A 27,181-nucleotide genomic window follows, 5' to 3' on the forward strand; every position below is an offset into this window, starting at 1 on the left:
CAATGCAGACATGGATAAAAGCTAATCATGTTTGGGCTGATTGGTCCATCTAAGCAATCAAGTATGAATTAAGTTTGAACCTGTGTCCCAATCCAGGTTCACTTAGGTGGACCAATCAATGCATCCACAGGTTGCTTTTTCCTGTGCGTGCTAGATAGTCTTGGTTTTCCTCTTTAATTCAACACAAACAAATCATTAAATAAATGCCAAATGGACGAAAGTGTCAGTAATCTTCAAGGATTCCTTATGGGAGCCAAATATTTCCAAGATTCTGTAAATCCCAAACCGAAGATAAAAATCCTATGAAATCAACCTATCTAGAGAAACAATTCAAACTGCTAAGCTTATGGTTTCAGGTTCATGTCAACTTGGATGGGAAAGCTTTGCCACGGTGGTTGAAGATCATGAAGTCCAGATTGGTGGGTAAAGAAACAATCCTGCATTTTCAGACACAAATGCTGACGTTAGAGATCCCGAATTTCTACCGAAATATTTCACAGGAAAATTTCCAAACCACAGAATATCGTTTTGTTTTCCCAATAAATCGAAAACATATATCAATTTCAGAAAGAGGGGTCTTAACATCTTTTTGGGTCTTGTTTAATTGTTTTTCTTAGTAAAAGGGGCATTTTAAAAAAAAATCTGAAGTGAGAAAAAATGCAAATGGTTCTAAACAATAACAATCAAACAAGAAAAGGCAGATGCGCATTTCAACTATGGTTATCAAGTTATAAATAAGCACAATAACGATGCATTAGTCATGGCATTTGCATCAAGGTGCAAACCAAGATTATCCACCGATAAGGAAAGGAACCCAATTGAGCTGTGCACCTCATGTTGTACACATCAATCTTTCTTGGATGTTTGGATGGTTCTCTCACCAACATTCCTTCCATGTTAATCTAAAAAAAAACCTTTCATGTTGTCGATGTGCATGTTGACAAGAGTCTTTATAATGATGTGATAAAACCTAGAAAGAGTAAACCTGAAACAAGGTTGTAATTTGTTGTGAACTTTCAAGAGAATGTCTTTTATCCTCGTCCTTGTTTGTGTTTTAGTGATGATTTATGCAATTCTTTTGGTTAGTGGGATTTACAAATATTTCCTGGTTAGCCGTGGCAGCCCTAACCAGGAAACTAGGAAATATTTGCTGGTTGAAGAGGAAGTTAAGGCAGCGGTGGCAGCTGATGGGGACATCACGCGCACACGCCCACTCACGCCGCCTCCCCTACGCACGTACGTATGTAGAAGAAGGACCCCACCATCGATCTGGCTCGATGACGACGTCCAGGGAGGGCCTCCAAACTAGAAGTCAAGTTTTGGTTCAGAAAAGTGACCCGATAGTCAAGAAAAGCCCACCATGGGATCTTATGATCGTGGCCCACTCGTCGAATTGGTTTTATATTTTAAGTTTTGCTTATTGTTATTATTTAGAACATCGTGAACGCTTTAGATTTTTTTATTTGGTTTTTATTTTAATTTACTTTATCGCCAAGTAATAGGTGTCGCACATGGTGCGAGTTTTTGGGTATAGGGTTCTTCCTATAAATAGGCACCCCTTGTAGTTCTTTTCATTCATTGAAGTTAATAAAAAAATTCCTGCTTTATTTTTCTGCTCTCTTCGTGAGTTGTGGAAGAATTCAAAAGTGGGTGCGAAGCCCTCCCTTTTCAAAGGGCTAATTACCGTGGTGCGAAGCCACATCGATCCTAATTCACCCCCATCTTCCATCATTTTTTTTTCTTTCATCTTCCCCCACCATCCGTACTTCGAATTTGTCCTTTTATTGCATCAGATTTCTTCATTACAACAGGTTTTCAGATTTCGGCCGCAGGCAAGCTGAAACTTCGGCGGAGTACCATGCACAAACTGTACATCGGATCGAGCTGAGATTTGAGAGTTTTGGAGTCCATCCCTGGCCGACCAGGGCTAAGGTGACATTTTTCTGAATAGTGGGCCCCACACACGTGCGGCCGGGATCACACGCACGTCCGTCTGGGCCATTGTTGCTGTCCACACGCGAGATTATCTTTTGGCTCAGGTTTTTATCCTCTCATAGCCGTTTTTCATGAATCCTAACCTTAGATTACATGATCCCTCATTGATTTGCCCCTTTTTATCACCTTAGGGTTCCTTGAATTGAAATTAAGGAATCCCTTGGATTAGAGACTGATTTTTATGCATGAGTAGTTGATTTTATTTCCCTTTGACATCATTTGGTTTATAATTTTTATTGGTCTAGTCCTAGCCTGTGTCGGCTTGGACCTGCATAAATTCCCCTTTTTAATTAAATGTTTGGATTTTCATGTGGGACGTGGAATTTGTGTGATTGTTTCTGAATTGGTAGGATCTAAGCCTGAAATCTTGCATATCATATTTAATTTTCCATGTCCTGCATCAAATTTGGTATCAAAGCCTAGGGTTCTTGTAGGGGAATTCATTACATGTTTAGGGTTTGGTTGTTTATGTCCATTACGCATCAATTCTCATCATATATGGCTGTTTAGAGGTCCATAAACCCTGAAATAAGCTGCTGAAATTTTCTGTTATCCCCTTATTTGAATTATTTTAGAAATTAACTTAGTTTTCTATTTCTAGGTTTAGAAACTTTCCTTTTCTGTTTTTTTATAAACTAAATTTTTAGAAACTTTCTTAATCTGTTTTTAGAAACTAATTTCCTTTCCTTTTTCTTTTTTAGAAACTAATTTACTTTCCTTTTTTTTTTTTTAGAAACTAACTTACTTTCTATTTTTAGCAACTTTCCTTTTTATTTTTTTCTTTAGAAACTAGGTTGTTTTTTTTTTTTTAGAAACTTTTCTAATTTGTTTTTTTTTTAGAAGCTTTCCTAATTTGTTTCTTTAGAAACTTTTCTTTTTCGTTTTTTAGAAACTAGGTCGATTCTTTTTTTTAAAAAAATAAAAAAATCTCTTATATTTTGACAACTATATTGCTGAATTTTGGTTGACACCTTACACTAAACATGGAACAATTGCAAGAGTCATTAAACAAGTTGTAAGTTGGATTTTATGATTAAGCGCTTGGAAATGGACCAATGCTTTGAGCAGCTTGATGAACGCATTGCCCGACTAAAGACTATCGCCAGGACAAACCCCACCATTGGGGTAGATGTCCAATCTCAAGCAGGTGGCCTGAAGGATAGACCAATGAATGGAGTTGGCCAAGGAATCAGTTATGGGCGTGCACCCGTGTACCCACCCCATGAGGGACATCAAGACCACTATTTTGAGGGGTACAACATGTGCAGCCTTGTGACTGGAGAGAGTGCACCAGATGTTAGTGTAGAGTTACCCACTGAGGTCATTCCGGTAGTGGATGAGTTTCGTGATGTTTGTCTTGATGAACTACCGGATGAGTCCTCTAGGAGGGATATAGAGCATACCAGAACATAGGACACCGTAATACCTACAACCGAGTTTACGTTGAATAATTTTGTTGATAGGTCCACAAGTCTAAGTCCTGGTGAAGTCGTTACTGATTATAAACCTAGGAAACTTATTGATCTTGTCCCTATGTCACTGTTCCATAGGCCGTCAGAGTCTACAGAGTCTTTTGTGCATCACATTCATTCATGGCATCAAGAAATCAGGCAAAATATCATGACTAATAATGAACATTGCACATTTTCTACAGACCAATATAAATGTTTCAAAGGATTCAATATTGAGGACTCTATGATGGTCTGCATCAGGCCCGAGCGGTATCCTTCGAGGGCCGTTCGTAAGTTACACGCGTGTAGCGCTGGACCCATCAAAATTATAAAACGAAACGGTCTCAATGTGTATGAGGTAGATCTTCCACCTTCCATGGGAATTAGTTTCACATCCGATGTGGAGGATTTAATTACTTTTCTGGGGACGACTGATACTTTATCCGGCCCTTCGTCCACCCACCCCGATTCCCCATATTTATCCCTTGAACTATGGCCCATTCCCAGCCCATTTTCCCAGCCTCTACCTCCCATATCTACTTTTTCTAACATTTCTTCCCAGCCTCTACCTCCCATTCCTACCCTTGTCGACCCATTTTTCCAGCCTCTACGTCCCATACCTACCCGTCCCGACCCATTTTTCCAGTCTCTACCTCCCATATCTGCCCTTCCCAACCCATTTTTCCAGCCTCTACGTCTCATTCCTACCCGTCCCGACCCATGTTCCCAGCCTCTACTTCCCATACCTACCCGTCTCGATCCATCTTTCCAGCCTCTACCTCCCATACCTATCCTTCCTGACTCATTTTTCCAGCCTCTATCTCCCATGCTTAACCTTCACACACGCAAAAAGAAAATAGAGGATATCCTGGACCATCAGATAGTTTCAACGTCGGACGGCGGGTCTCAGAAGTATGTGGTTAAATGGAAGTCACGCCCAGCTTCAGACAGCACGTGGCTCACTGAGGAGGAGCTTCAGAGACTTGATCCTGACATCCTGGAGCGGTTCAGGAGTTTTATTTCGCCAGTGGCAAAATCTTTGTAGCCGGGGAGAATTGATGGGGACATCAAGCGCACACGCGCACTCATGCAGCCTCCCGTACGCATGTACGTACGTATAATGAGGACCCCACCATCGATCTGGCTCGATGACGACATCCAGGGAGGGCCTCCTAACTAGAAGTCAAGTTTTGGTTCAGAAAAGTAGCCCGATAGTCAAGAAAAGCCCACCATGGGATCTCATGATCGTGGCCCACGCGTCGGATTGGTTTTATATTTTAGGTTTTGCTTATTGTTATTATTTAGAATATCGTGAACGCTTTAGATTTTCTTATTTGGTTTTTATTTTAGTTTACTTCATCGCCAAGTAATAGGTGTCGCACATGGTGCGAGTTTTTGGGTATAGGGTTCTCCCTATAAATAGGCACCCCTTGTAGTTCTTTTCATTCATTGAAGTTAATAAAAAAATTCCTGCTTTATTTTTCTACTCTCTTCGTGAGTTGTGGAAGAATTCAAAAGTGGGTGCGAAGCCCTCCCTTTTCGAAGGGCTAACTACCGTGGTGCGAAGCCACATCGATCCCAATTCACCCCCATCTTCCATCATCTTTTTTTTTTTCCATCTTCCCCCACCATCCGTACTTCGAATTTGTCCTTTTGTTGCATTAAATTTCTTCATTACAGCAGGTTTCTAGATTTCGGCCCACAGGCAAGCTGAAACTTCGGCGGAACACCACGCACAAACCGTACATCGGATCGAACTAAGATTTGGGGGTTTTGGAGTCCATCCCTGGCCGACCAGGGCCAAGGTGGATTTTTTCTGAATAGTGGGCCCCACACACGTGCGGCCGGGATCACACACACGTCCGTCTGGGCCATTGTTGCTGTCCACACGCGAGATCATCTTTTGGCTCAGGTTTTTATCCTCTTTTATCCTCTCATAGCCGTTTTTCATGAATCCTAACCCTAGATTACATGATCCCTCATTGATTTGCCCATTTTTATCACCTTAGGGTTCCCTGAATTGAAATTAGGGAATCCCTTGGATTAGGGACTGATTTTTATGCATGAGTAGTTGATTTTATTTCCCTTTGACATCTTTTGGTTTATAATTTTTATTGGTCCAGTCCTAGCCTGTGTCGGCTTGGACTCGCATAGATTCCCCTTTTTCATTGAATGTTTGGATTTTTATGTGGGATGTGGAATTTGTGTGATTGTTTCTGAATTGGTAGGATCTAAGCCTGAAATCTTGCATATCATATTTAATTTTCCATGTCCTGCATCAAATTAATGCAGGACCATTTTCACACTGGGCACGAGTGGGATCGCTTGTGGGATGCAGGGGCACACTCGGGGTGGGTGCGGCCCACGGAGGAGGTCTCGTGTTCGAGACTCCTCATCAGGGGTGATTAATGCACATTTCACATCGGGCTCAAGTGGGGTAGCTCGTGGGATGCGGGACACACTCGGGGTGGGCGGCCCATATGATTTGGAGTCCACGAAGGGAGTTCGGCCGAGGTCCTAAAACCCATGAGATGTGAGGCCTGAGCTATGAGATAAAGGGATTAATTCGCCATACTCTAATAGTTCAAGCTTTTAGAGCAAGTGGTTAATTGTCCTGCATCAAATTGGTATTAGAGCGGGAGGTCTCGGGTTCGAGACTCCTCACCGAGGGTAATTAATGCAGGAGCATTTTCACACTGGGCACAAGTGGGATCGCTTGTGGGATGCAGGGGCACACACGGGGTGGGTACGGCCACGGAGGAGGTCTCGTGTTCGAGACTCATCACCAGGGGTGATTAATGCGTATTTCACATCGGGCTCGAGTGGGGTAGCCCGTGGGATGCGGGGACACACTCGGGGTGGGCGGCCCATGTGATTTGGAGTCCATGAAGGGGGTTCGGCCAAGGTCCTAAAACCCATGAGATGTGAGGCCTGGGCTATGAGATAAAGGGATTAATTCGCCATACTCTAATAGTTCGAGCTTTTAGAGCAAGTGGTTAATTGTCCTGCATCAGCAGCCCTCGACATAGAGAAAGCATCGGGGCCAGATGAGTATCCTCTTACTTTCTTCCAAGTCTTCAGGGAAGTTGCAAGTCTGGAACACTTTATGTTTCATCTCTAAAATTTTTTGAGTTGGGTCTGCTTCTGTCAGAGATGGAGCCACTAGCATCTGGAATTTCTTCCTTGCCGAATGCCGAACCACATGGGTCAAGAACCTTCACTTAAAAAGAGGAGTTCATCCGATGGTGCAGCTATCCAGCTCAAGGAAAGGGAGGAATTTTGTGGAGATTGGTGCCTATTGCTATCTGTTGGGGAATTTGGAAAGAGAGAAACAAGAATTTTCAAGGGAGTTAAGTCATCTGTATGTTCACCTGTCCAGGAGATCAAAGAATCATTAATTGAATGGCCATTGATATACCCCAAATTTATCAGGCAGTCTATTTTGGACATTGGCAGGGATTGGTCCTTCACAGTGGTGAAAATCTTCGCATAGCTTCTCCATTGTTAAACATTTCGCTTAACTCATTGTTGTCTTCCTTCGGTTTCTGCCTCATGTTTGTTCTCTCGTGGGCTTCTTTCTGCCCCCTCATCCATCTCTGATTCTCAATTCCCATTCAACAGAAGTTTTTGTTGCTTGCTCAGGCAAGGAAAAAAAAATAAAATCTTATGTCCAGTTGTGAACGAAAACCTGAGTCATGCCATATCCCATCAACATTCCATGTCAGGCCAGCTGTAGATCTTTCACATGCATCCAAAGGAAGTGCAAAAAGAAGAAGAAGAAGGAATTGTAGAATTATGACCTTCTAGAATGGGCTGTTCATGTAGATTTTCTGAAGGATTATGACCTTCTTTTTCTTGGAGCTTAGTCTTGTTTGCTCTCTCAGCATGCCTGCTAAGCTCTTCCCTGTTTTTGCCTCTATTTCAATATAATTTACGTGATCTTTCAAAAAAGGAGGAGTTGTAATTTGTCATGAAGGTCTGTTGCCAAATATGTTATCCTCGACTGCTGATACAAAATATAAAAAAGCTAGGGAGCTATTGTATCTCGAGGAACTCAACTACGACCATCTCACTAAGGTGGCTAACACAGCCCCGAGGATACAAAAGAAAATGGTCACCAAAACATAGAGATACTCAAGCTGAAAGAAAAATGATTGATATGAATCAGCTGGGAAACTCAGTGGCCATCTCACCATTTGAAAAACATGAGCAAATATAACATCATTTAAGCTTCCAACCTTGAAGTCTGTATGATCTAAAAACCCCCCCAATGCAAATCATCACAGGCTGCAGATATTCCACATTCTGGACTCCTTTTTAAAAAATAAATAAATGAATTAGGGGCTCTAATAACAGAGAAATGAGTCCATAATAAAAAGAACAAAAGGCACCAAGGGCTCGTTCGATGAAGAACTGATGCTGTCGACAACGAAGAATACTGAACACTTTTCTAGCTAGCAAATCGGCTCTGCATTCACTTCATGAAGAACATGTTGAATAGACCTCCAATGAATGAATCACATCCCTAACTTCCTCAACTGGGGCCAAACACCTCTCAAACGATATTTCTTATCACAAGCAATCCACCAAATGACTACAAGAATCTCCCTCCACAATAAATGTGTCAGATACTCATGGGAAAATCTTAAATGCCACCCTTTCAAAGTCTTGAAGGACATAAAACTCCACTCTTTTTGGGCCCATAAAGGCTAAAAGGCCCCAAAGATGTCAACTAAATTTCTCCCATACAATCCCGAACAATACAATCCCCATCTGTTGGGCCTGGGTTGCATGTGGGGCTACCTTCAAAATTATGCTTGAGAGATCCCAGACAGGAGCTTCCAGGTCCCTACCACCCCATTCTTTTATCCCTACTAGAAACAATTCCTCACCAACTTTGTAAATAGCATATCACCATTTATGCCTTGGAACTCCTTTGTAACCAAAGAGGAGGAAATAATGCAAGCCATGATTATCTCCTACCTTCTTACTCCTAATAATTCTGTTGCTCTGGACAAAGAATGGCAATCAAATAGAAAAATAGCTTAAGTGTGACCCTTTTGGAAGTGGACCAACCACCAAGCCTCTGGAAGGGCCCTCATCAAGGGCAGCATGACCTAGTCAGCAATAATTAACTCCAAATCAACCAAGCGATTCAGCAATGAAAGAATAAATGATTGATTTATTCTTGTCCCTGAACATCACAAACCTGTTTGGGTTTGGCCACACTGTTGAAAATGATCAATGATAATAACTTTATCAACACCCGTTACCTAAAAAAACAAAACACCTGGAGCACAGACAACAAATAAAGCAAGAATTTTCAAGACCATTTACACTTCAAATCCCACGTTTTTACCTTAGGGACCCAACCACCTGATCTTCCAAACTTCCAATCCAAACACCAGGTGACAATTATTAATGTCCACAAGGAATATAGTCCTAACCACCATCTCCCCAATAACATGAATATGATTCCTATTGATTCAAGTCAACTCCCCACTTCCTAATGATTCCTGCTTCAAAATACCGTGGTCTGTACCTAAGGGAACCAACCTCCTGATCTGTCAAACTCCCAATTCAAACACCAGGTGATGATTATTAATGTCCAGAAGGATAGTCCTAACCCCTAAACACCATCTCCCCAATAGCATGACTAGGAGTAAACTTTTCTCCTAATGAGTCCTCTACAGGAAGTTCATTTTCACTTCCCAACCTATGAAAAGAGACAAACAACAGGTATCAAAAAGTGAAACTGGCTAGACGAGAAGATTAGCCAATGATTGCTATCTTTCAGATTAATTTTCTCGTAGTTCTAAAACTTGTCAAGTTGACCTGAAACTCGACTCTGAATCAGCATGGTCTTGCCAAGAGTCATCAAGTTAACTTGGTGACTTAATTGATTCCAGTTTCCACCATGACTAAATCAAACTGTTGCTTTCTAAAAATAGGTTTCTTGGGAAATATGTTTAATAATCAATATCATGTTTGTCATTTTCTGATTAACACATAAATTAAGCCTCTAAATTCTTTTTCCACTTTACTTTCAATACAAAAAAGCCCTGCTTCTTAGCAGCAGTCTATGTGTTGGATCGGTCTCCAGTTCATCATCAGCTCCAATCGCGGTGGAAATTGATTGGAACCTTTGACTGAATGCATGTGGCAGTGAACAGTGGCTCCTTAGAAACTTGTCAGTTGTTTGATTGTAAGCTTGAAGGAGTAGGTATGATTCAGTCAGCATGTTGGTGCAAGTATTTTATTATCAGAGAATCAAACTTTAGATCCATCTTATTGCAAATTTACTCCTACAATAACAACGTTAGAGAACTGAAATCAATATTCCACTCAGGTTTCTAGCATGTTTGTTTCACTAATATCCAAAAGTGGATGGCGAAGCTGCACATGGAAACATTCAGGTTTAAGAGAGGAATTATAGCCTAATCCCATTTTTTCTGTTTCTGAGTTTTTACCTATTCGAGAAATTGGCTTGCAGGCCCACACCAAAAGCTGGAGTTTCCTAGTCTTTCTATGCGTGTGGCATCTACATGCATTTTCTCTATTTCTTACCAGTTCTAAATTTCTAATTCTTAAAGTTTCATTATTAGACAACAGGTTGAGTGGCAACAAGACTTGACCAAGTCTTTTGAGTTCACCTGACCCAGCTGGATGAGTCAAGTTGGGTACTGAGTTTTAGTAAACTGATTTTTCTTAACCAAGCAAGTTTCATTCCAAGAGCAAAAACCCACATTCAAATTCTTTAACAGCAAATCCGAGTTGTTGGCTATGATCCGCACAAGGATGCCAAGAAACATTGGAAAAGAGCTTGAAAAGCAGCCAGAGAAAGGACCGATCCTAGACATTAGCTCTTAGCTTTCCCTCCTTTACCAGAATGCCAAATGACAAAGCGGGAAGAGTGTGAGATGCAGCCCACAATAACGCAGTGCAATTGCCTTGGATCATCCTACAAATGGGGCTTTTAAGTATATGAGCTACCTCAGGAACTTTGCCAACAGTACCAACAAGAATATACATGCAAGGATTATTCATTAAAAAAGTACAATGACACCAGAGCCACATTGAAGAATTGAGGTTGGGGAATTTATGGGAACCAGTAAAAACATGAGACCCTTCAATCAGATTATATGAGCCCTTTGTGAAGAAGGACATCAAACAAATCATCCATTAACATCGAAGGCAGTAAATATAGAGAAAATACAAACGCATTCGCTAGCAGATCCAGATAAGAAATGTCTATAAGAACAGCAACAGGAGAAATCAATTCAGCTCTAATGATTACTGAAAATGCATAAATGTTTTTAAAATTGATGCCATTTATAGCATGAAAGATATGAAATTGGAAAAAAAGAGAGACACATACACTATTAAGTTAAGAATAAGAACAAAAAGCAAGCAAAAGGATTTTTTTTTCTTCTTCTTTTGAACAGTAGAAACTAAGTTATTATACTAGTAGACCATTAAAAAACTAGGAATTATAAGATGCTGATTTAGCAGGGTGTTTATAATGTCCTGGTGAGCCAACTCCAAACGTGCAGAGCCCATGGTTCATTTATCCAGAAACTTGAACTAGTGAGCCCCACTGTGGATCCAAGACATTCCAAAAGTCTTCGACGATCCTAACAATCCAACCTTTGAGCCTTTTTTTTTCATTATCTCCATCAGAATACTCTTTTTTTTTTTTTTGAAAGGTGCCAGTAAAATCATATTGAAAAAGGGAAAAAGGAAATAGCTATCCATTAAGCCAACAAGAGCCGGTCTACAGACAACTTCCTTAGAGAGCATGGTTTTAAGTATTGTCCAATATGACTCGGAATCGTCCGAATTGTATTGGTTTCAGTCCGTAACAAAATGAGCCAGCAGACAAATTCAGGACCAAAACTGACTGAAAAAGATGAGTCAAGACGGGTCTTTGGCAAGTCGCTCTCCAAAACCACTATCGAAGTCCTTGTTAGTAAGTGAGTCCGCTAAGGAATTTGCTTCCCAAATCACATGCCTAAAAGACTGGCTCCAAATAATTGGCATAAGTGCCATAAGGCTTAGATGATGATGAGTCACATGCCTAACAGACATTCAAATATAGATGCCCAAAGCTTAATGTTGAATTTGAGCTTGCATGCAAAAAGCACTGGATGAATCACCTCCCATGATTAAAGACCAGTTGAAGGACTCACAAATAAGCTTAAGCCCAATCTAGATAGCTTCCAATTCCACCCAGATCAACTATCATCTACCAACCAGACAGGACGGTGTCAACTCAATATCTCCCTTATCATTATGCACCACACCGGCAAGCTTACTCGATCCCTCACCATCACAAACATTTGCTGTATTTTATTTTTTTCCTGAACATCTATTTGTGGCCCACCCATTTAAGAGTGAAAAACTTCCAATCTGGGGGATACTTAGAGGCATCCCCCATCCATTATTGGGCTACCAGATCAACAGTCTGGATCATCAAACTATGCACTTCACGGTGGCAGCACCTCTAACTCCTCAACAAAACTACAGAAACTTCATTCTGATGTCAGAGAAAGAGAATCTAGAACCTAAGGAGTGTTCGAATCAGAAAAAATTGAACCTGTTCTCTTCAGAATCCGGCAGTATTGAAAGGAATTTCCCAGGCACGGTAAGCGCAGCCCACATGCAGAAAGCTAACCCTAGAATCAACTCCAAAACGACCTGCCCAAAAACCAAATCCCCTTAGATTTGCACAAATACCACAAACCAAACGACAATCGAAATGGAAAAAAGAAACGGAGAAAACACAATTGTATGATTTTACATTGATAGGAGGGCCTGAGAACTCTTCTTCCACGATCTTCAACATTCCTCTATCTGCAGAAACTGAAGTCAGAAAAGAAAAAGAGGGGAGAGAGAGAGAGAGAGAGAGAGAGAGAGAGAGAGAGAGAGAGAGAGAGAGCTCTAATTTCTGGATATTATAAATGAAAACCTAATTTGGAGATGGAGGTATGAAGAAGAGAAGATAACTTACACTGCACAGTAGCATAAGCAGCATGGGCAAGCAGTAAACCGCCGAGTCCGCCGATGAGAAAACCGACAGACATCGCTGCTCTTCTCAGAGACGACAATGAAAGGATCTCTTTCTAATGAAAGCGGGATTTCCAATGCTCCTCGTAACCTTTGCTTGCTCGCGGTGAAACGGATGCCGGATGCTAACCTGCTCGCTGGAACCTTCACAGGCACAATACAAGATGCAATATCATTAGGCCCAGATAGCACTGAATGGGCCCAGGTCCAGCTCTCTTTGGTCTGGACTTGGGCTATGAGGCCCGCATACAAATTCGAAAAACAAAAAAGAAGAAGGGATAATTTGTAAACACCTCTGCTGTGTTGTATGTAGAGGTGTACATGAGTCGAGCCGAGACTTGAACAGATCCAGTCTCAGCTTGGAACAACAACTTGTACTTGGCTCGGCCAGTAGATCGGTCCAGTCCGAGCCAAGTTCGAGCCGAGTTTTCGGATGTGTACCGGTATTCGGACGGACATTACTCGCCGGAAAAAATGGAGAGAGTGGAGGAAGGGACTCACTTTGGAAGATGAGATCATTCAGATAGATGCTGAAAGAAAGAATGTTGCCGGGTAGTGGAGAACGGCGAGCGTATTTGGCGAACGGACGGCCGATTTGGACGAAAGGGAGGGAGAAATGGGTTAGGATCAGGTAATTTAGGCGAAAGGGAGGGAGAAATGGGTTAGGGTTGGTGGGTTGGGCGAGTAGGGTCGGGTGAATGAGGTTTTTATTTTTTATTTTTTTTATTTTTTAATCCTTATATATTCACTTAAAACTTGATCCGAGTTGAGTCCGAGCCGAGTCAAGTTCAATACTGAGTCAAGCCGAGTCGAGCTAGGTCCAGTTTGGACTCGACTTGAAATATTCCGAGCTCCCCAAAAAAGGCTCGACTTGGTTCGAACAGAGTTTTGATCCGAGTCGAGTCGAGCTTTTTCGAGCCGAGTCAAGTGAGTTACTGAGCTAACTCTGTTCGTGTAAAGCTCTAGTTGTATGACAATTGTAAGTATCTTTCCTTTGTTAGGGACATTAATCTATGCAAATGACAACAATACCCTTATCTTGGGGTTCTTTTTTCCGTCCCTTTTTGCTTACAGTTGAGCCCTCATTATGTATGAATGGTGTCCAACCCGGCTAACAGGGTCACTCTATTATAAATATTGGACACCAAAAAAAAAAGAAATAAAAAAGAGTGATCTTATCATCACATGAGTTATTTTATATATAAGAAAAATAGCAGGCAACCACCCAAAAATCTCCCAATTCAAATGGTGGGCCATAGGAGCGCTCTCTTCTATTTATTTTTATTAATCTTTAACTGTTATATATATATATATATATTTGAAATTTCTTAAACTTTGATGGAAGCATGCATGCTAGATATGGTAGATGCAGGGAAACCACTCAAATACTTTTATATGTGCAACAGGAATAGGCCATGGGGCTAAAAATCTAAGGTTTCATCAACTCGGGTAGGACACACCACAGGGACCGATGGAAGAGGACATTGATGATAGTTGGCATGTGGAGCTAGCCACTATGGTTTTCAATTTTCATTTCATCCAACATGTTCATAAAGTGAGCCTCACTAGGAAGACTGAACAATCCAAAACTCCAGTGGACCACACATACCGTGCATTATGCAGTTCCATACTAGTATTTAATGTTGGATGTCCACATGGCTAGTCAGGTCTATCAATGGGCCGGTCTTGGGGTTCTCTTTGTCCTAGACTTCGAATTAGTTTGTTCAATGCCTATTCAAAAACTTGATTTTGGCAACCCTGAGCCTGGCCCATTGACAGTCCTATGGCTGGTGACTTGGGGTGGAATTGGGACTGCATGCTTAGAGGGATGCCAATTTCCTATAAAACCGTTGCAAGGAGTCCATGCTTAGGATCCACTGTGATGTGTGTGTGAGACATGTCATCGCCCACATGTGGCTAGCACTGAGGAGCCAGAATATGGTAGGGCCATCTCTCCCCAGCACACAGCTCCATCTGCATGCTGACACCAATAGAGATAGCTGGAGTTGTAAAAATAAAACTCATGAGACAATCCTGTCTATTACATTATTTATTTATTTATTTATTTTGTTTAACTCAGGGCATCCTTGACCGCTAATTGTTTTTTTTTTTTTTTTCTTTTCACAGCTTAATAGTTCAGATGGATAGAAATGTCCAACGAGGTATGATTTTTGAGGCATAAACCACCCATGCCGGGCCTTGCGTGTGGACAACCCTAATCCACACAGCACCCTGCAATGTGTACTAGAGAGAGAGAGAGAGAGAGAGCTCTTCCGTGTTTTGATTCTTCAAGCTCCACCGCATCATCACCTGTAATACCCACTTTGCCCATCATTTGATACATGTTCGAACATAGGATCGACACATAGGAGGGACAATATTCGAACATACTTCAACTATGATGAGGCCTTCTAGATGATCCATATTGTGAGCCCTGCATGTACCTTGAATAGTAATCCACGTTGTTCTTCGTTGGGCCTATATTGGGATGGTCCATCTCCCAAAATGTCATCCACCAGACAATCCCAGAAATCCCAGCCAAGGTGTAGTACTTGGTAGTACAAACATGTTGGATCAAATGAAAGCACGACTGGGTCTAGTCCTGTCCATGAAATAAATAACAGGGCTCAAGCGTAATGGGGCTCAAGGAAGGAAAGCCCACCAACACTCAGCTCATTAATGTTAAGCTCGGCAGTGGAAGGCCACCTGTTGGACATTTAGTTGAACATTTGGATCATTTTAAGGTGGAGTACTTGGGTTGCAAATGGGCTACACTGGGCTGGGTCGAGCTGGGACATGTCCAGATTCATCCCACAAACTAAGGACTCGTATCAAGTCTGGCACACCCCAGGCCATGAGCCTAGGAAACACAATTAGGCCGCAGCCAAAGTCTCAGCTAAATGCTAAATAAGTAGGGATATTGAAGGCCCAATTGGCCTTTAGGCAGATGCAAACCCTAGTGTAGGGCCCAATGAGTTATTGGGATAAAGCTCAGACCCATGGTCAGACCATTGGCTTAGGAGCTTTGCCCAATAAAAGCTTAAAGTGAGCTGGATTTGGGCTATGGCTGTGCCAGCCAGGTCTAGTGGCAATCCTAATAATGTCTGAGTGTTAAGGACCCTTTATATACATTAATACGCCACCCTCTAATGACTCAAGGTTTCAGATAAAGTGATTGTTTGATATAGTATTAGAGTAATATTATAATTGGCCCACATGAAAGATAATGCGCAGATCTCATGGTCCGTTTTACTATTAATAGTGCTCTTAGATGCATTGTGACATGATCTTAGTTGCATTGCGACATTTAGACTGCTCTTATATTGCAATATGCTCTTAGATAATCCAAGCCATTAATCCGACTCTTTCATATCTTTTGCGAACCACAATACACTATGGGGTCAAAAAGTCAAAATAAGTGATTCATAGCTCTTATAAAAAGAAAATTGATTCTTGAAAAATCTCGATAGATTACTATATATGATAAGCACGTTAGGTGCTTAGCTATACGGTTTCATGAATACTTATATACATCTCTTTATAACAAACATTAGGCTGCTCAGCAGGTGCTTGGTGGATTTTGGTCAGGCGGGGAGTTAATATGTTAAGTAACCCATACATTATGATTATATAAAGTCAATCAACAAGCGGTTGCAGCTCAATGCCGAACAAGCCGCAACAACAGAGCTTTGAGAGCACTGGAGCATTTCCCATGATCTAATTAACTTTTTAGGTGCATTTGATTATTAGGTGCAATCATTTCTCAACGCATTTCTTTAGACAAGCACTCCATTTTTTTTTTTTTCTATTTCCTATAGGTAAATCTTTCTTAGAACATAAAGTGTGAATTAAACCCATGTTTATTAGATGCCTTCATATGTTCTGATTGTACACTTGAAAACCTTGCAAGCATAGGATTGTTGACAATGCAAAAAAAGGACCTCATTTGAATAAATATAAATAAGCAGAAGCTAATCTTACGTTAATCAAGCTTTGAGCTTTCAATTATTTGGTCATGGGTTATTAGTGATGTTCCTAATCTAGTGGCATTTACATAATCTTGAGGAGTGTGAGCAGGGAAGCCCGGGAAAACAAGTCCAATGACCCTGAGCATTCTCAAAACCCATCCTTCTCTATAATCTCGTCCCTTGATGTATCCGATGGCGAAGCTTCGTACTACCTCCCACTCTGCAGTCAGTAACTTGGGCAAAACCGTCCAGAGCGAGAAATAGTTCTTGTTTGGTTCTTCTGCCACGATCTGCTTCATGATCAACGGACACCGAATAAATGTGAATAAACTTGAATATCTTTATTATGAATATAGTGCTTGTCATAAATAGAAAAGTTCTGTTTTCTTGCACCGTAATTGGTCAATATCATCAATGTCGTTGTCAGTACTGCAATAAATGCAGTGTGATGATGTGGTGTAATCAGATTAAACAAACAAAATATTTATGTTTATGACAAACAAATGATTCAGATTACTTTATTATTATAAAGAACAATGAAATTAATGCATATACAATACAATGAACTAAGGAGAATTAGCGTATTTGGACCATGTTTTTTTTGGTTACTACAAATGCGGCCCATTGTTCTGTGATCTAGGCCGTTGATATGATGGTCCCATTGTCAATTGCCTCTGCATGGGAAATCTCCCAGTTGGGAAGATCCTAGCCCTATGATTATTTGTAGGGTGGCACTTGTCGATCGGGACTGGAAAGGTCTCAGGCCTGAATTTTGAACTGCTCAGGACAGATCCATTCCAGGCGTTGTCAGCCGTAACTGGTGGCCCACCAAATAGACCGTCGAGGAAGAAGCATATCCCATTCAACTAAAAACGGACAAAGACTAATGGATCTTCCCTTCATGGAGAGAGTTTGGTCCATGGGGCATCCATGGTGGGGCCATCATATCAGCAGTTTGGATCACTGGACCATGGCTTCCCCCTTCTTGAAATCAGGTAGGAAGAGATTTTGCTAGAGGCAAGATAGTGAAGGATACAAATAGATGCATGTAAAACTTATTGCTATTTGACCATGTGACCAAATCATCTCATGTATACTCTAACAGAGCGTGATAAGTATTGGAGGTTTGCTGATTTCACACACGTGCCGTATTGCATCCACACAGTCGCATGTGTCATAATGTAATACGATTGAGATATGAGCTTTCCATATCATGTGAGCTGCGTACACTGTTTATATTTTCAGCTGGCACAAAAATAATGCAGTTTCATATCTCTGGTGGGCCACGACTTATTATCAAAACAAATGAATGACGAGAAAACCACAAATATACTTTGCACGTTTTGGTCCACCTGAAGAGTGTAATTGTGTGATTTTAGGTAGAAGATATAAGCATTATTTTTAACCTTATGGAAAGCTCATATATGACACGTGTTTCATATTTGCACGCGTGCTTGTATGGGGACGTGTAGTGTGGACTTGCAAAGCTCTCAGTATAGAATGGAGAGAGAGAGAGAGAGAGAGAGAGAGAGAGAGAGAGAGAGAGAGAGAGAGAGAGAGAGAGAGAGAGAGAGCACCTTCCCTACGTAGAAGCTATTGTAGTAGAGGCACGTCCCAAAGTGCTTGAACCAGAGCGTTGTATCATCATAAGGCAACCTAGGCACAATATCGTTGCTATAAACGAACCTATAGTAACTCCCACCATGCTTATTCAACTGCTCCATAACAAACTTCCCAAGCTTCTCATCCCCTACCCTTGGCTGCCCAAACGTGTACACTCCAGCCAACCTTTCCAACATCCATACCTCTTTATGCACCGCCAAGATCGCTGGAAAGAGGACCGCCAGAGCCCCACCTAAGCTGTGGCCCGTCAGGATGAACTTTGCATTATCATTCTTCCGCAGTACATCTCTTAGTTTCTCTCGAATGGCATAATAGGCATATGCAGGCTTTTTTTCACCTTGTTCAATCTCCTTTGGCCACCCTTGGTTTTTTTGTAGCCCTAGAGCTTTCATGAAACCTGCATGGACCTTGCCCATGCCACGGAGCTCATAAAAGGAGAAGTCGACATCAGTGCTCCAATCGACTGCATTGAAGCTCTCTGTGCCTCTGAATGAGATCACGATCAGCTCAGGAGCCGTTGATTTGTCCATGAGCATGAAGGCTTGTGTGGAGAATTGCTCTTGATAATCTGTCGAAACATCAAAACATAGGATATCTTTTATATGCTCGTTTGTTAATATAAATAAAAACGCATTATGGACAAATCTCATGGGTATGTGGAAGCATCAAACTTATGAGAAGTGCTCAGGTGATTTTTCGCAGCACATAGGACAATGTGGTGTACACGCGTGAAATCCAGGCCATTCATTAGGTTGGGCCACTTGTCAACATCCCCTGCCTTGAAAATCATGTGGGTCTACTCATGATCATCTTAGACGTGTATGCTCGATATGGTCCGTTGGCCATCTTCTTTCTCCCCATTTCATTTTTCCCACACATACATGAATCTTTTTACAGGGAATGTTGAGATTGAGAGCAGGGTTTACTTGAGAGTGTCTCCATGATGAAATTTTAAGCCTCTTTGTTGAGCTTGGAAAATAGGAGAGACTTATATTTTCTTTGAAAAGTTTAGCTGAAATAAATGACACAAAACGTTTATTTGACCGGGCTCTCCTTTAGATGAGGATGCCAAACAATTGAATATTTCAACCTATTGATCATACATATATATAAAAGTTATGGTAATTGTTCATTTTCAAAGGAAAAGAATCGGTGGCCGTTGAAATAATCCAATTAAAAAAAGCTTTTATTTGTAGGGCCTAGCCTCTCCTCAGGGTTGTTTGGAAGCCAAGGATTGGAGAATTTTGAACTGTTTTTTTTTTTTTCGTTCTTTTGTAATTCTTTTGGTCTATATGGTAATGTACAAAGCTTTTCTCTAATCCAATTAAATTATAGGTGGTCTGTTCCCACCTTTTGGTTAAAAAAAAGAGGGAGCTTTAATTTTATTTATTATCTTCCCTACATAATGACCGAAACTTGCCGTGTAAACCATTTTGATCATTGAAAGATAACCCAGATTCAAAGCTTGAAGTTCTGATGTATCATATTGCAATGTACGGAAGATGTATTGGACTCAACGTCCTCTTTGAAAGTAGCTTCTAAGAATGTACTTGGAGAGAATAAAAATAATACAAGAATGGCCACAATAAAATCTAAGACTTTTTCTACAAAGCGTGTTCTTGAAAAATGATTTCCACCAAAACGTTGACCCCATTTAGGGAAAATGACATTTTTTGAAAAGTATTTTCACCTAATAGACTTGAGGAATAAAACTTCAAGTTAACATTATGCAGTTTTCTTACTATATATGTATTTCATTCTATTGTGGATAGAGTATGAGTTTGCAACCAAGTAGGTAGCAAACCTTGCATATGATAAAATGAAGCTGAGATCGTTTTCATTCATCTTGAATTTATGGTGATTGGTCTACTCCTTACTCCTCTTAGAAACAAATATGATTAGATGAAAATTTGAAATTTAAATTTTAAAATAACTTTTACAATTGGAATATTTTGCTAGCAATCCCATCTTCATGGACTGTTACTGACGTTCCCTATCCTTTGAATGGATTTTGCTAACATGTAGGATGCTTAATCATTGATCTGGATAATTCATTTAGTAGCAACACGAATTTGAGAGCAAGCTATGCTGCAAAAATCACCACGATGAGATAATCCTAACCCTTTGAAATTGGGCCAATTTGTTACAATCTTCTGTTTTTTTACAAACGACATAAAAGATTGCATGTTTAGAATCATCAAACCAAAGTGTTAATTTGGAATCATAAGCAATACGAAGTAAGTTCTATTAGTAGATATTTGTAGTGACTTTCCCACCATGACTTGCTTCTAGTTGTGTAAATGAATGAATGGTCAGATTGATGCTACATAAGTCACCCCATGTGCCATTAAAAATGATAAGGGACTTCGTGGGGAAGTTAGCAAAACCCTTCTCAATTAAACATGTTTAAAAAACAACTTTGAAAAACAAATCCTCGTAGATAACATTTAAAATAACTTTAAGATCCATTTGCCATTACTTCTTAGAAGTGAGTAATTTGATTAATCAAAAACAATTTTATGAAATTACTTAATAAGAATAGCTTAACGTGTGTTTGGTTGCACCGAATTTCATGAAATATCAAGAAATTTTGCATAAAATCAAACTGATTAATCATTGAATTTAATGATATCTGGCGCAATCAAATGCAAGGTTATGCAAAAAATATTTTAATGGTTCATATCGTCGGACCACTCAGCACGTGGGCCCCGGGGGAGGCAACGCATCTGGATGTGGTCGCAACATAGGCAACATCGCTCCACTTCTTGAAATGACCAAAATACCATCCATGGAGTTAGTTATTAAAGAAATAGCTAAAACAGTTGAAAGTTTTAGCCAGCTTCTTACCGTTCCAGCAATGGTAGTACTCCACGAACTCCATCTGCGTATAGTCAGGCAGATTATGGGTCAATCATCTTACTCTACCGTGAAGATAAAGATGGATATATAATTTCCTGTCAGGGGTAGTTTTGGTAACACGAATCATACCTTCCATTTGTCTGTGACCGTGCTTTTGATGAACGTTTCGTTCTCGTAAGATAATTTAGCAGCCATCACAGAGAGGGCAGCATGATATCTATTGTCGCCTTTTTTGATGTCTTTATCTAATCCCAGCCGTTCATCTAAAAATCCGATGAAAGATTTGTAGCTTGCCGAATCGAGATCCGGGACCGGCTGCACGTTCTCTACACAACAATAAGTTTCCTAGTTAGCCTAAAACCAGTTACCAAAACCGAGTAATTTCTTACAGGGGTAGCAATCAGATGGGCCCGAGCTGAAGGGCTAGGGCTCAGGCCACTAAACATGGCTTGAGGACTGGGCTAGGCTAGGCTAGCCTTGAAATCTAGGCCTGCTGTTTCAACAAGGCTGGTGTTAATAATTCAGACTATAAAATTCTTTTATTAGTGTATTAGACTATAAAACTGATCACAAGCAAGGTACCCACATGGATGGTACTGGATCGTCTTCCCACCAAGATGTTACTTGTGTGTACGACATCGATGCCTTGAAAATGGTAGGCCCTACCATGAAGATCACCTTGGATAGAAATGAGGCGGTGCCAATGATCAGGTGGACCACTTCGTTGTAATCAATGGCAACCGAGAGTTTGGCTCAACATTCAAGGTGATCTTCGTTGGACATACCAAAAACGAAAAAAAAAAAAGAAGGGAAAGAACAAAGGAAAAAATTAATAATGGGATAACTACTGATGACAGAAAATAGGCGGTATGGAAAAGTTAGCCCACGCTCCTTTGCCGAGATTAAAGCTGTCCAATTGGAAGTTTCGGGATATGGCCCACTGAAGGGGGACGCCCTCTATTGAAAGACGAATTTCATTTTATAAGAAGTCTTGATGGGATAGTAGAATTCTTATATAGATAATTGTTATCTAGATTTTTGTATCAAAGAATTCAATTATGAAAAAGTGCAATGATTACTTTTTAAAATCTTAACACTTTTTTTATTCAAATAATTGGAATTGTCACCCTCATAAAAAATTCATTTTTCATTTTCATTGATTTCCATGGAACCAGTGATACTCAGACATGTCTTAAGAAAGCAATCAATGATGAACCCTAACAACCATATTAATCTAATTTTTTATTGGACTTATTTTTAAATAAAGGCACATTTGGATATTACCAAATAAGTTACTTTTTAACTTATGGTAAATAATTAATTTTTTTTAATTAAGTTAGTTTAGTAAGCATCATTATAAAAATAATTTATTAGTTAAAAGCTATAAGTTATTTTTTTAAGCTTTTTAGCTCATGACTTTTCAACTTCTCTCTCTCTCACTGTATATGTCAAAGTAGGCTCTCTCCTAGTCTATATCAAAGGAAGCCCCACATGGTGGACTATCTACATTGGACGTGGGGCTCATATGATAGACAGTCAACATAAAAGGTGGGCCCCACATGATGGATGACCCCATGTTAATGCAGGCCCACATATGGATGGTCCACATCAATGGTTAGCTCATAATAATAAAAAACCAATATCCAAAGCGGGTTGATACGATGGACAACCCACTTCAAAGGTGGGGCCTACATGAAGGACAATCCACATCAAAGGTGAGCTCCACATGATAGGTGGTGGACATTGAAGCTGGGCCCCGACATGATAAATGACCCATATTGAGGTGGCCCCACATGATGCACGATCCACATCAAAAGTTGGCCCGTAATGATGAATGACCTACATTTAAGGCAAGCCCTATGTGATGGGCAATCCACATTTAAGGTGGGGCACACATGATGGATAATAAACATCAAAGTTGGGCTCCACATGATGGATAATTAATAATGTTGGGTCCCAAATGATGGACGGTAACATCAAAGGTAGTCACTAATGATGAGTGACCCATATCCAAGGTAGGCTCTGCATGATGGACCACCCACATCAAAGGTGGGGCCCACATGATGGATGATCCGCATCAAAGTGGGCTCCACATGATAAGCAGTGGATATTGAAGGTGGGTCCCACATGATGGATGACCAACATCAAAGGGGGCCCTACATATTGAGCGGTGAACATAAAAGGTTAGTCCTTAATAATGAATGACCAACATCTAAGGTGGGACTTGCATGATGGACAACCCACTTCAAAGGTGGGCCCACACAATGAACAATCCACATCAAAGGTTAGCCCCAAATGATAGATGTTGGATGTGAAGGGGACCAAACAGAGTTGAGGGATAATTACTTGTGATGTTGGAAGCCAAACATGCTTTTCTACTTTTTTTTGTTGATAATTATGTTATTTACTAACATATTTATCAGCTTAATAAGTAGAAACCAAGATATGCTACTTGGGGCATAAATATCTTATTTTAAGTAACGTAAGATCCAAACGCCCCCTAAATGACCTTGATCTTCCATATTAATGAATACTGATGAAATGGTTTGTATTTGTTAGACAGGTGTGATTCTTTCATGGTAGCCCAAAAGCTACCCATTGAAAGCATGGAACGGAATGGATTGAGAGATGCTCCATTACTTCTCTATTAAATGGAGCCTCTCCATTACTCCTCCATGAATGTAATTGATTATATTAGTCTCCTCATGCAAAAGGAGTTATTATATATAACTTGTAGTGCTCTAACAGCAACAGAGCATCTCTTAATAATAATATAGTAATCATGATAAAGTATTGGTAAGAAAATTTCATGAGATTATCAAAATAGAAATGTCCCATCAATGCTCTTCGTGACCTTCCTAAAGTCTCAACGGTAGATAGTAATCCTTACCTGAAAATTTATGCTATCCATCTTTCACAAGTATTTTCGTACGTACGCTTAAAGAAAAAGTTAAAATTACCAAATTTGCAACTTATTAATTTGTTTTGTCCTCAACCAACACTGTATATGTTTTTGTTGCATTCTTTCCCCACATAGCTTTTGAGTGCATGGAGTTGTTAGGTAAGATTGTTGTGACCGTAAAGCAACGGAAATGTAATGTAATTGTAAGTTTTCAAGACTAAGCCCTCCTAACGTAAGAAAGTCCGAGAAAGGAAATAAAAAAAGCTAGAACAGGTAAAGGAGATTAAAGGACACGTCTCCACAGCAGGGGTGGCCATGCTCCAGGTGGACTCGGATTGCGTAGTGTAGCACACATCACCATGTGGGCACTGGTCGGTGATGTAAAAATTCAGTGGGCCCACCATGGTGTATGTATTTTATCAATGCCGTCCGGCCATTTTCTATGCTCATTTTAAGACACGATCGAAAAATTGAGGCAGATCCACTCCCAGATGAACCACACCCTAGGAAATAGTGGTGGTTGAACGCTCACCATTAAAATACTTCTTGGGGCTGCCTAAGTTTCAGACTAAGCTGATATTTGCGTCTTCCGTTTACACAGGTCAGGTCCGTATGACCTGATCAATAGGTGGATGGCAAATAAACATTACAGTGGGCCCTAGGAAGTTTTTAATGGTGGGTGTTCAATCACCACTTTTTCCTATAGTGTGGTCCACTTGAGATTTGGATCTCCTTCATTTTTGAGATCATGCCATAAAATGAGTTGGAAAAATGAATGGACGGCGTGGATAAAACACATACTTCATGGTTTGGCTTTTCCAGCACCGACCGGCACGGACGCTGTGCTACATTACACCAGCCGAGTCCGCTCCAGGTGATCGGGGTCTGAAGTATGCCGGAGCTCATCGGAGCGTGCGGAGACTTTTGGGCGAGTTATATCTTTTAACCATTTATCCATAGATGGAATGGTTTTGGTCATTGTACACGTGGCCACGCGGAGACCATGTGAGAAACGCCTAAAGTAGTCCTATAGATACGAACGAGGAGCGTGTTGAGCACTCGAGCGAGTGCCATACGTGCGTGAGATGAGATCCAACTAGCTCATCAGACAGATTCCACCCCGGCAGCACCCTTACCAAATACAGTGAGGGTTAAGAAAACCATTCCCAATTCTTAGCCGTCAATTTCTTTGATAAAGTTTGCCCACATCACAATCAGATTGGCTCGAATTTTCAAGAAAAGGCAATTGCACAGTGGGGCCCATCTCCTGAACGGCTTAGATCTCTAGAATGAGCTACACACTGATACATTATAGTCGAGTGTAAAAAAAGTGCACTCGCTCGAGTACAATTAGCGATCCTCAACTTGAGAAAGAATCGCGGAAGGACATGGGAAGATTTTCCAAATGTCCAGCTGCTTTTCTTAATAGTAATACATAGCTAATCTTTGTCTTTTCGTCATTATAATAAGGAAGACTAATCTTGCATGTATAGAATGATATTAGGCGGTTGCTCTGTCATCTGCATTTATATTATAATCCATTAGAGGTCTGATCCACTGCAATGCCTGTAAAATAAGATTATCTACAATTCTTGCACGTGCGGCCCACGTTGTTGTGTTCGTGGTATCTAGCATGTATAAAAGGGTCCCTCCTGTGAAATTGGGAAGCTTAAAAAATAAGGCTGATCCCACCGTCATTTGGGCCTGCATGTATGTTGTCGGTTGTTTTATACTGGTGTAGCTGTATCTGACCATATATGTTGTTTTTATGCCATCCAACCTGAGATTCAAGTGCCTCCCACCATTATGATGAGATTTTCAAAAAATCACACGACGGGTCACGTGATAGAAAGCACTGGACAACCACCCAAGAACCTCGAAATTTACGCGACAGCCCACACGATGGTTGGATTGTTCTGATTTTTTAGTGATTTCAATTTCACGGTGGGATTGTCCCTCTGTAGGGTTTAGATGACATGAAAAATCACCGGGGTAAGAGCTGTAAAATAAGCTTATTCTACCAGCATTATGGAGGATTCTCTGTTAATAATGATAATAATAATAATAAAAACTAGAACAGAACGATGCTGTGCAGCAGTGCGCATGCGTGCAAACGCAAGATCAAAGTCCTCTCTTACTGCCCATATTCTCCCATTCTTGTATTTTGCGCACAGGTGTTGGTGGAAATCTACCTTGCCCTTCATCATTGTATTTTGTGTGCATTGAAGAAAAATTAAGAAAGGGTTGGGAACCAGGGACATGGTCGTACACATGCATGCAGGCGGAATATAGAGAGGTGGTCAAGTCATCAGGCGCGTGACGAGCGACCAAACATGAAATGGTCCAGTCATCAGGCGCGTGACGCATGCAACCATGCATTGCACACCTGATGAGGGAACTTCCATGGTTTTCGAACATGATAGAACCAATCTAACCTATTGAATTAGGACCTTTGACTATTTTTTCCTTTCCGAACCGTCCATCACAAAATACTAGGATATATATATATATATATATATGATAGTGATATGAGAGAAGGAAGGGAATTCACCTTGGAGTTGATTTAGAATGAGTGCATAGAAATTCGTGTTCTCTGAGAGAAGGTTCAGCCACCTCTCGATCGCTGATCCGGCCCAACTCAGTGGATTCTTTAGACGGAGGAGAATTACTTGGGCGGTGAGGGAGACACAGATTAGCCATCGGCGTCTGGCTTCTGTTATCTCTGTGCCGCTTGGGCAATCCAGGAATTTGTTATGGTTGATGTTCTTCGAAAATAAGAGGCGGAAAAGATCGGACACTTCTCCCTTCTCTGGCTTTAGGAGTAAATAATCGTCACAGAAGTCGCCGTCGCAGGCCATGGAAGCAGAGAGAGAGAGAGAGAGAGAGAGAGAGAGAGAGAGAGAGAGAGAGAGAGAGAGAGAGAGAGAGAGAGAGAGAGAGAGAGAGAGAGTTTGGGACTTGGACAGCATTATCAAAGTGCTTATAAAGGGCTTTTCTCAGGCAGAGAAGAAAACGTGTTGCGGAGACGTTGAATACAAGAATAGTATTTCCCAGAAGCTGAGCACGTTCCAAATAGGAGTCTGGCCCCAGATAGCATTGTGTTCGTAGTTTTTCTAAGAATACATGACGTATATGATACGTGTCCGGACTCCCGTTGCATTGTGTTCGTAGTTTTTCACTTTTGATAAATCGGGCCCATGGCGTGGTAATCCAAACCATTAGTTTGTTGTTTCCCATCGTGGATGGCCTATTACTAAAATTTTTTTTTTTAAAAAAATCCTCAATTGAGTATCTCATCCTTTTGATTGGTGGCCTAT

At 40.8% G+C, this 27,181-nt stretch overlaps 2 protein-coding genes across 3 annotated transcripts; both read right to left on the bottom strand.

Annotated features, from left to right (window-relative positions):
- Nucleotides 1-213: 213 nt before the first annotated feature.
- Nucleotides 214-12,681, bottom strand: LOC131236419 (membrane magnesium transporter). 2 transcript variants are annotated; one of them, XM_058233562.1, is made up of 4 exons: nucleotides 12,457-12,666; nucleotides 12,247-12,299; nucleotides 12,043-12,143; nucleotides 214-437 (listed from the first exon to the last, which is right to left on the bottom strand). In XM_058233562.1, exons 1-4 carry the CDS (start codon nucleotides 12,527-12,529, stop codon nucleotides 359-361), a joined length of 306 nt encoding a protein of 101 aa, XP_058089545.1. In that variant the 5' UTR covers nucleotides 12,530-12,666; the 3' UTR covers nucleotides 214-358. The 2 variants fall into 2 exon arrangements, with proteins under 2 accessions (XP_058089545.1, XP_058089544.1); XM_058233561.1 differs by lacking the exon at nucleotides 214-437 and adding an exon at nucleotides 7,761-10,407 and having other exon boundaries at nucleotides 12,457-12,681.
- Nucleotides 12,682-16,351: 3,670 nt separating this feature from the next.
- Nucleotides 16,352-26,772, bottom strand: LOC131224048 (triacylglycerol lipase OBL1-like). The gene is made up of 6 exons (XM_058219628.1): nucleotides 26,358-26,772; nucleotides 26,193-26,262; nucleotides 21,092-21,307; nucleotides 20,951-20,984; nucleotides 18,058-18,671; nucleotides 16,352-16,770 (listed from the first exon to the last, which is right to left on the bottom strand). The coding sequence occupies exons 1-6, from the start codon at nucleotides 26,720-26,722 to the stop codon at nucleotides 16,495-16,497; spliced, it is 1,575 nt and encodes a 524-aa protein (XP_058075611.1). The 5' UTR covers nucleotides 26,723-26,772; the 3' UTR covers nucleotides 16,352-16,494.
- Between the last annotated feature and the right edge of the window lie 409 nt (nucleotides 26,773-27,181).

Source organism: Magnolia sinica, chromosome 2, assembly GCF_029962835.1.
Source record: "Magnolia sinica isolate HGM2019 chromosome 2, MsV1, whole genome shotgun sequence".
Lineage (NCBI taxonomy): Eukaryota > Viridiplantae > Streptophyta > Magnoliopsida > Magnoliales > Magnoliaceae > Magnolia > Magnolia sinica.

Coding starts and splice junctions, on each gene's coding strand:
- LOC131236419 (XM_058233561.1), bottom strand. CDS start 12,529: ATGTCTGTCGGTTTTCTCATCGGCGGACTCGGCGGTTTACTGCTTGCC. Junction 12,300..12,456: donor TGCTTATGCTACTGTGCAGT/GTAAGTTATCTT, acceptor CAGTTTCTGCAG/ATAGAGGAATGTTGAAGATC. Junction 10,408..12,042: donor CCGGATTCTGAAGAGAACAG/GTTCAATTTTTT, acceptor CCCCATTTGTAG/GATGATCCAAGGCAATTGCA.
- LOC131224048 (XM_058219628.1), bottom strand. CDS start 26,722: ATGGCCTGCGACGGCGACTTCTGTGACGATTATTTACTCCTAAAGCCA. Junction 26,263..26,357: donor ATATATATATATATATCCTA/GTATTTTGTGAT, acceptor AAACCATGGAAG/TTCCCTCATCAGGTGTGCAA. Junction 21,308..26,192: donor ACTGGACCATTTCATGTTTG/GTCGCTCGTCAC, acceptor TAGGCTAACTAG/GAAACTTATTGTTGTGTAGA.